The 9408-nt window shown below is 35.8% G+C and overlaps 3 protein-coding genes across 3 annotated transcripts in view; 1 reads left to right on the top strand and 2 right to left on the bottom strand.

The window, feature by feature from the left end:
- The window catches only part of Cbr-dhs-15, a gene marked incomplete at both ends in the record, with an annotated part of 3589 nt that extends 846 nt beyond the window's left edge, over window positions 1-2743 (bottom strand). The window contains 6 exons of the mRNA XM_002647236.1: window positions 139-568; window positions 954-1318; window positions 1790-1883; window positions 1929-2029; window positions 2084-2316; window positions 2647-2743. Of these exons, the coding sequence (XP_002647282.1) occupies window positions 139-568; window positions 954-1318; window positions 1790-1883; window positions 1929-2029; window positions 2084-2316; window positions 2647-2743 (1320 nt within the window). The remainder of the gene's footprint in view (window positions 1-138; window positions 569-953; window positions 1319-1789; window positions 1884-1928; window positions 2030-2083; window positions 2317-2646) is intronic.
- A 3183-nt stretch (window positions 2744-5926) lies between these two features.
- The window catches only part of Cbr-ketn-1, a gene marked incomplete at both ends in the record, with an annotated part of 27030 nt that continues 23548 nt past the window's right edge, over window positions 5927-9408 (top strand). Inside the window, 6 exons of the mRNA XM_045237113.1 lie at window positions 5927-5992; window positions 6244-6372; window positions 6848-7017; window positions 7685-8153; window positions 8198-8377; window positions 8594-8746. Of these exons, the coding sequence (XP_045093184.1) occupies window positions 5927-5992; window positions 6244-6372; window positions 6848-7017; window positions 7685-8153; window positions 8198-8377; window positions 8594-8746 (1167 nt within the window). The remainder of the gene's footprint in view (window positions 5993-6243; window positions 6373-6847; window positions 7018-7684; window positions 8154-8197; window positions 8378-8593; window positions 8747-9408) is intronic.
- CBG06320 overlaps window positions 8885-9408 on the bottom strand; it is a gene marked incomplete at both ends in the record, with an annotated part of 1121 nt that continues 597 nt past the window's right edge. Inside the window, one exon of the mRNA XM_002647234.1 lies at window positions 8885-9370. Coding sequence (XP_002647280.1) covers window positions 8885-9370 — 486 coding nt within the window. The remainder of the gene's footprint in view (window positions 9371-9408) is intronic.

Below are 9408 nucleotides of genomic sequence, written 5' to 3'. Positions count from 1 at the left end.
TAGGTTTCTCACTGAAAATCCTCGTCCCCCGGCGGCACCTTTTTTTGAATTTTTTCCTTTTCAACGCCGTTTTTCGGGGATTTCGGATTTTCTTTGAATTTTTTCGCAATAATATTTGAAAAATTGATAAATTTTAACACATTTTAATGCAATAAAAATTTTTGGTCGGAGTCCCCCTTTAACAATTTCTCCCTTTGCCTTAATCAAATGCTCCCTAGCCTTCTGTGTCAAAGTGACAACACTTCGCATATTGATTTGCATTGTTCTATCAAGATCCGAGACATCCTGATCCAACCCAATGCGCCCCTGAGCGTCAGGGAATGCAGTTCCAGCATTGTTCACCAAAATGTCAAGCTGTCCAAATTTGTTGATTGTCTCGTTGACCAACTTGTCCTGTTCTTCGTCTTTGGCCAAGTCTGCTGGAACAGCCAAAAGATGGGTTTCTGGAATTCCAGATTTCAGAATGGCCTTTCCTCGAGTCGTTGGGTGTTTCTTCCGGTGATGGTCACTTTCGCATTTTCCTGTGCGAAGAGGATCGCAGTAGCACGACCGATCCCACTGGAGGATCCTGTAAAGGGAAGTATTCTTAAAAATTTCGAGAATGAAACCATTACCTGTAACCAGAGCAACTTTGCCACTGAATCGACTCATAATCTTAGAAGATGATTCTGAGAAACTTTCTGTTCTGTTTAAATATCATTTCTATGTGACTGATAAGGGAAGAACCCAAATGTGGTCTCTGCATGATTTGATAAAAATTAGTTCAATGAAAACGGTACGTATATACGTTGTAGGCGTAGTGGTGTTTCCAATATTTACAAAAACCTTCGTTATGGTATTTTAAAAAACTCTTTTGAAATGAGATGGTATTTTTTTGGATGCCAGAAGTTCTAATGCTGTGCTACCAGAGACAATTTTACAAATAACAAGTTTCATTAGAAATACAAAACTACAAAACTTTTGACAAATCATGACTGGGCATTCCGAGAGCCAAGGAAGTGCCTCCATCAATGACAATACACTGTCCGACGATATAATCACTGGATTTCTTATCAGCCAAAAACGCAATGAGCGTAGCAATCTCTTCTGGTCTTCCAGGACGTCCAGCAGGAATGCAATCTTTTTGACTTGAAAAATATTCCTCGGTCTTCTTGACAGCATCATTTGGAAAACCAACGGCACCAAGGAAGTTGGTTGAAATGAGTCCGGGACTCACGGAGTTGACACGGACACCGTGCTCGATGAGTTGGAGGGATAGACAACGAGTCAGTTGGTCCAGTCCGGCTTTTGCGATTCCGTAGTAGGTGTAATATAAGAACTGGAAAGGTCTCTTTTAGAGGAATGTTGGGTATTGGGATTTGGGAAACCGGGATTCTGAGAATTTTTCATTTTTTAGGAATATGGGAAATTTAGATTAATTATATTTGAACTTTAGGATTTGAATTTTTTCGGATTCTTGTGATTGTCGAAGTCTTTTCAGAGTTTCCAGTTTTGGAATTTGCATTTTTTTTTGAAATTTTGGATTTGGGCAGTTTTGAACTTTTCGGTGTTTTGAGAAGTTTAAAAAAGTTTGAATCAGTGAATTTTTGGAATATTCGCATTCCAAACTTAAAAAAAATTCGGGTTCTGATTGTAAATGTAATGGAAGTTCAAAATTTAGAACTTTTGGGATTTCGGAATTTGGGAATTCCGTGATTTCGGATTTGCGAAGATTTCGAATTCCGATTTTTCGAATTGCAGAGTTTTGAATTTTTCAGAATTTCGAAATTTCTGAATTCCCGAATCTCACCGGTGATGGTCCAGCACAAATAGAGGACACATTCACAATGTCTCCCTTACTAGAAATCAAATGTGGACGACATTTTTGTACCAGTTCCACAACACTGAAATCAAAAAATCAATATTCCAGAAAATAGAGTTTTGCAAACCATCTCAAATTGACTTTCAGCATTTCATCAAAAAGTCCAACTTCCGCTTCGATTCCAATTTTTCCAGATGGATCAGCAAAGGCGGCACCGGCATTGTTGACCTTGAAATTTCCAGAAATTTTCAGGCTTCAAACTACATAACTTTTTTCACCTACCAAAATATCGATTCTCCCGAATCTCTCCAATGTACTCTTCACTAATTCTCCTTGACATTCACTATCAGTCAAATCTCCAATTACTTGATTGATGTCTTCGGATTTACCTCCATTGCTCAGAATTTGGTTTACAGTATCCCTCAGTTTTTCTGCGTTTCTTCCGGTTACAGTAACTTTGGCTCCTTGTTGAGCAAGGAGCACAGCAGTAGCACGACCGATTCCAGATGAGGAGCCTGAAAATTTTAGATATTCCAAGAAATCCAAAAAGTCAGAATATAAAAGTTACAAAAATTCGGAATATCACAATTTTAGAAATTCAGAATAACAAGGTTTCAAAGATTCAGAATTTGAGAAGTTGAGAAATTCAAAAGTTCAGAAATTCAGAAATTCAGAAATTTCGAAATATCAAAAATCATAAGTTCACAAATCTGTAAAAACTAGAAAAATCTCCAATATTTTAAATCTGGAATATCTTAAAATTAAAAAATTTGGGCGATTCAAAAGTCGAACTTACAGAAATAGTTCCGAAAAATTTCAAATACTTTGAAAAAGATTCAACTAACCTGTTACAATTGCCACTTTACCGGAAAACCTAGACATAACTTTTTTTCCAACAAACTGAATGGACCAAATTTTTTTTGATCCGGTTTTTATACCCCTTTTTTCTCACATGATGGATGATGATGTGATTAGTTTAATTTGTTCGTGTACGTGTGAAATTGACAAATCGGGGGAGATTGAAACTTGAAATTGTATGTTTAGACTAACAGAAAAAACATAGACGAGTACTGTGAAAATTGGAAAAAAGAGGGACAGTGAAAAACGGAATTGAATGATCAAAAAACGTTTATTACGTTGGACGGAAAAATCGAAAATTTGAGAAGAAAGGAAATTTTCCAAATTTTCCAATTCCGAGATTCTGAGATTTTAGGATTTCGAGATTCTGAAGTTCTGAGAATTTTAGATTCAGTATGTCATACTTTGAGAATTATCAAGAGACATATTTTTGAAGGACGGAAAAGTTTTTTAACTGGCTATGAGGAGAAGGAAAATTAACAGAATTTTCGAGTTCTTACTAATATTAGAATTTGAGATTCTGAGATTCTGAGACTCCGATATTCTGAGATTCTGAGACTCCGATATTCTGAGATTCTGAGATTCTGAGATTCTGAGATTCTGAGATACTTAGATTCTGAGATTCTGAGATTTGGAGATTCTGAGATTCTGAGATTCTGAGATTCTGAGATCCTGAGATTCTGAGATTCTGATATTCTGAGATTCTGAAATTCTGAGATTCTGAGGTTTTGAGATTTTGAGGTTTTGAGATTTTGAGATTTTGTCCTGAAGTCTCCTGTTCAAAATTCACTGTTCAGAATTTCTTCAACTTTTGAGTTCTGAAATTTCGAAATTCGAAAAATTCAAAACTTTAAAAACTAAAATTCGGCAAACTCTGAAACTATATAAAAATGACTGAAAATTAGAAAATTCCTAAAATTCAAATTTTCGAAAAAAATCCGAACATTAGATTCTCTGAAAATTTCCGCATTCCAAACTTCGAGATATAGTAATCCCCAGAATCCTATAAAAAATAAAATTACAGAGAAAATCAACATTTCAGACTTCGAGAATCACAATACACCGAAACAAAATTCAAAAACCAGAAATTCGAAATTCGGAATTTTCCTGATTTATTTCTCGAATTCCGTTCCAAACACTCCTGGATTGTGAGATTCTCCTATTCTGAGATTCATGTGTTCTGAAGTTTTCCAATTTCCTGGGAGGTCTCCGTGTTAAAAGTACCATGTTAACACACAGTCTTGGTATTTTCCAGAAACACAAATTAGACTTTTTTTCAATTGAAATAGTCAAATTTTGGTATATATTTTAATAATTACCGTACTTTAGGATGCTTTCAATGTCCCCTCTCAACAACGAAACTCATGTTTCTAAGAGCATCCTCGCAAAGAATTCTGAGCTCACAAATGCAAGTGTTTACTAAACTGGCCGGCGTTTCTCTCTCTCTATCTTCATATATCTCAGTTTCTTTCTGTCGGGAGACTTTGAATCTCTATCTCTCTTCTTTCTCTGCATTACAGCGGCTTTGCTCGAGAATGAGCTCCCGGGGATGTGCGGCAGCTCCCGGGAAAGATAAGAGAGTGTACAGATCATAGGAGACGCAGACAATGGGTCAGAACTCTCTCTCCACCTACTCTACTCGTCAGGATGCCAAGATTTTTGTGTTGTATTGGGCAGAGAAGAGGCCATGAAGGAGACGGCAGACGATAGTCCTGAATACTCTTTGTGCTTTATTTTTTATTTTTTTCAAAATTTTCTGATTTTCGGAATCGTACTTATTCTGATTGATATTGTAGCAATTGATAACATTTGTAATACGAGTTTTTATTAAAAAATATGTTTTTTAAAATTAAAATTAAACATTTCAAAATGTTATCTGTAATGAAGTGAATAATGATGGTACAGAAATATATTTTCCCAAAAAAACATAGAAAATTACAGTAGGATTATAGAATTGAATTTATTTAGGGATTTGCTAGACTCATGAACATATTAGAATTAATTTTTTAAAATCACTTTTCAAAATTTCCAAATTTTATAAAAGGTTTGAGTATGATTTTTGTGAAACTTCAAGAATTACCGTTTCTGATTTCTGACAGTCTTAAAATTTTCCGAAAATAATAATGGAAATATTAATTTCAATATTTTTTGTTAGCAGATTTAGATTTTTCAAAAATTTTCAACTTTTTTTGCGGAAACTTTTTTTGCGCTAATGAGAAGTTTGAAGAATCCTAGTGAGTTGATTCTGAAAAATCTAACGATTATTCGGATACCATAAAACCTGTAATAGTAGGGCCCCTACACTGTCAAGTTTCAGCTCAATTATCTTAATTCTTTTGCAAGGTTTCCAAATGTGTCAACTGATAATACGCTTCTGATGTTCTGATAAGCAATTTATCAGTTTACAACTGTTTAATAGCTTTGACAAAAACCGAGAAAAGTTCGCTCAAAGTTTGAAGTTGAAATTTCCTCATATTAAAGGTTTTACGGTATTTCAGTAAACTTTCTTTCTCCGAAAAAAAATCAAGTTTCAATCCCAATTAGTTATCTTTGATCTGTTATTCTTTTCAAAAAAAAAACCGTGCAGTGTTAAAAAAAAATTTCCTCTCATTTTTTTGCTACAAGAGCTCCACAAACATACAGTTAGAAGATAAAGGTGTGTACCTCTGGATATTTGTGTGTGTGTGGAAAAAAAAGTCGAAAAAATTTTTTAAGCATTTTTTTCGATTTTTCAAACACATTCAATTTTTGTAAAATCGATGGCCTAGAAATTGTTCTAGACCATAGTTCCTCCCGCTTTTTGTAGCCAAAAATGTGTTATCTTCCTGATCACTAAATATATTTTTTTCTCGAGTTTCATTGTTCTTCTTTTCTCTTTTTCCCCTAATTTTCTGAAGATTTGTGCTCCGGCTCTTTCTCTATTTATTTTGCCCATTTCGAGTGATTCATGAGTCTCTTTTCCGCGGAATCTTCCTCCCGATTGTTTCGGAATATTCATATCCCATTTGTATCCAAATTTTCATCATTTCTTATCTTTTCAAAACTTATTTTTCACATTTATCAAAACCATTTTCAGTTCTCAACTTCTTAAATCTGGCTAATTTCAATTTCTACAAAAACATTTTTAATAAAACCGTATTTTTTTCAGCGCATGGGTCCAGTTATCTCCATCTGAAAGATACAAATCGAAATTTGAAATTTTTTGTTCTGCCTGCAAAATTCAAAAATTAAAAAGAAACAAAGTAAAAATCGAAAAACAAGTGTAGTATGCCGTTCAAGCAACCGCTCGGCGAGCGAGATGCCGCCAATCGGGTTGCACCGACTTTTATTAGGGTGAGTTGAAAGAAAAAACACATTTTTTTGGTTCTAGGCTTGCTGAATTTTTAAAAATCTAACTTACAATTAAAAATACGTATTTCAGTGAGACTGAGATTTCATAAAAAATTAATGGCTCAGAAATTTATTTTCAGTTGAACAATTAGCTTTTCCAAATTTCAACTTTTTTGAAAACAGTTCAGCTAGCAGTGGAAGGACAGAAAAATTAATACTTGAAAACTTGAAGAGAAATTTAATCACATTTTCAGCCGCTAGCCGATAAACGAGCAGTAGTTGGCGAAACGATTATTCTGGAGTGCCAGCTCGAAGGTCATCCGGATCCGGCGATTAAATGGCTCAAAGACGGACATAATGTTTCCATGTGCCCAGATTATCGAGTGAGTTTTTTTTGTTGAAATCTTTCATTAAAGACAAAATAAAGTCAGTTATCAAGCAGTGCTTGTTATCCTGAAAGTAGAATCCTGACAGTAAACATAATGTTATAGAACTGCATTTTATTTGTGAGGAAGCGAGTCTTGAGAGACGGCGAATCTTGAGAGCACCAGACAAAAAGTATTCTAATTTTTGCAGTGAAAGAAATATTCAATTTTAGACTTCAGTAACAGTTGTCCAGAATTTTTCGATTTGTCTGAAAATTTTGAAGTAAACTAAACGAAAATAAAGCTTCAATTTTGTCGTTGACAACTTTTTTGTACAAACCCTTTTAGAGCATTAAAAACAACAAGTAATGATATTTTTAGTCCTCTACTGTATCACCAAGTACATATGTATAAAATTCCCGAAAAGCTAAAAATGTGATTTCATAAACTTCAAATTACGAATTCGTTTGATTTTCACAAAAAAATGTTCCAGATCGAAGAAGACGGACTTAAACATCGACTCGTCATTCCTCAAGTACAAGCTGCTGACAGTGGCCGATTCACCGCTCAAGCTTCAAACGTCGCTGGTACCAAACAGTCGACGTGCATTCTGATTTGTGCTCCAGCTCCGACACCAGTGCCAGGAGCCAAGTCTGCTGTGGCGTGAGTGGTTTCACTTCAAGAAACATTGTTTGAAAAAGGGAGAGGAATAGATTTGGGCCTTTTCCATTAGATGGATTTATTAAAACAGATTCTGAAATTTCGAAATTATATGATTTCGAGATTCTTAAATTCGGACATTCTTATATTCGGGTATTCTAAAACTCGGAGATTTCTCGATCCTTAGATTTTTATATTGTAAGATTCGAAAATTTCGAGACTTCTAGATTCCGAGATTCGGACGTTACGAAATACTAAAGTCCTGAGATGATTCTGAGATCCTGAGACCTTGAGATTATGAGATTCTGTGATTCGAAGTTTTTGAGATACTAAGATTCCCAGATGTTCAGATTCATAGATTTTAAAATTTTTAGATTCTGTGTCTCGAAATATCTCAATTCTAAGAATTTTGAAAGATAAAAAAATAAGGTTGTTCAAAACTAAATTTATCTGATTCCGAAAAATTCATTTGTCATGAGAACAAATTCGAATTTAAAAAACGGAAGTCGCAAAATCCAAGGATCGTAGAACCCTATATTTTTAGATTTGAGGGTTTTAGATTTTTAGAATTATACACTTCAAGATTCCAAGATCGCTAGATTCTGAAATAATGTCAAAGTGTAATTCTTACAATTAGACTTCTAGTTTCCTAATCTTGAATAATTTTCAGATCCCCAGCTCCTCCTCAAACACCCGTTGGTCCATCGGCGCCAATTTTCCTCAAAGAACTCCGTCACCAACCGCTCAAACCTGGAGCCGGTGTCACTTTCGAAGGACGTGTAATCTCTGTCCCACCACCAAACATCGAATGGATGAAAAACGGAAAACCACTGCAGAACTATCGCGCCAAAATCGAGCACGACCCAAAAACCGGAATAATTTCTTTAATTATCCCTCAAATGTTCAACGATGACGCTGGAGAGTACACAATCAAAGCCACCAACGTCCATGGAGAGGCTATCAGTGGAGCACAATTGCTTCCAAGAGAACAGTATGATCGGTGGTTCGCCAATGAGCAGACAAGACTCACAAAGGATCGGAAGCAAGGAATGCTGTCACAGACATTGAGACCGAGTAGTGTTGCTCAGAAGCAGATGCAGAAACAGGGTTATGATACGGATCAAGGGAGTGTGGATATGGTAAGGATTTGTAAAGGTTAGTATAGGGTACCGTATAATTCCAGCACTGGACGATTTCCGAATCGGAAACGGAGCCAGAACTTTCTGCTCTGGATGCTCGTGGAGTTGGAACCAAACCAATCATTAGGACTCCTCTTCGTGGTTTGAGACTCACAGAAGGAACAGATGCCATTCTACAAGCGAATATTGTTGGTAACCCGAAACCAAGGGTGAGTGTTTTTTTTGTAGTGTTCAAGGAGTTGACCTTGCACACCAAAGATTTGATGTACTTCGCAGGTGAGCGAAGCAGTGGCGAAGTTTCCAATCTTACCACATGGCATTAGCTACACAGCGCTCCTGATATTTTGACACAAGTTAAACTCGCTGAACAGCGTCAATATGAAAGTTTTGAAGCATCTCGGAAAATCAAAATTTTCAAATAAAAATTTGAAATATTTCAGATCCAATGGCATTTCAACGGACGGCCGCTTCAGCTATCCGGTCCACGAATGCAGATGACTTATAAGGGATCGATGGCAGTGCTGAAAATCTCAATGGTGACAATTGATGAGGCTGGAGATTATACGGTTGTGTCAGAGAATCGCTTTGGAAAGGTGAGATATTGAATTTTGGATTTTGAGGTTTTTGTATTCGAAACTTCTAAATTCCTAGATTTCTGGATTCTGAGACTCATTTTTTAGATTCCTAGATCCCAAAGTTTTGAGATTCTCAGACTCCCAGATACCTAGATGTTAAAATTCTGAAAGTCTGATTCTGAGATACTGAGATTCTGAGATACTGAGATTCTGAGATTCTGAGATTCTGAGATTCTGAGATTCTGAGATTCTGAGATACTGAGATTCTGAGATACTGAGATTCTGAGATTCTGAGATTCTGAGATTCTGAGATTCTGAGATTCTGAGATTCTGAGATTCTGAGATTCTGAGATTCTGAGATTCTGAGATACTGAGATTCTGAGATTCTGAGATTCTGAGATTCTGAGATTCTGAGATTCTGAGATTCTGAGATTCTGAGATTCTGAGATTCTGAGATTCTGAGATTCTGAGATTCTGAGATTCTGAGATTCTGAGATTCTGAGATTCTGAGATTCTGAGATTCTGAGATTCTGAGATTCTGAGATTCTGAAATTCTGAAATTCTGAGATTCTGAGATTCTGGGATTCTGAAGTTCTGGGATTCTGAAGTTCTGGGATTCTGAAGTTCTGGGATTCTGAAGTTCTGAGATTTTGAGATTCATAATAGATTCCATTTTTTCA

Source organism: Caenorhabditis briggsae (genome assembly GCF_000004555.2).
Source record: "Caenorhabditis briggsae complete genome, chrV, whole genome shotgun sequence".
In the NCBI taxonomy this organism is placed as follows: domain Eukaryota; kingdom Metazoa; phylum Nematoda; class Chromadorea; order Rhabditida; family Rhabditidae; genus Caenorhabditis; species Caenorhabditis briggsae.
The sequence above is the reverse complement of the archived record's forward strand: the minus strand, read 5'-3'. Positions and strand labels throughout refer to the sequence as shown.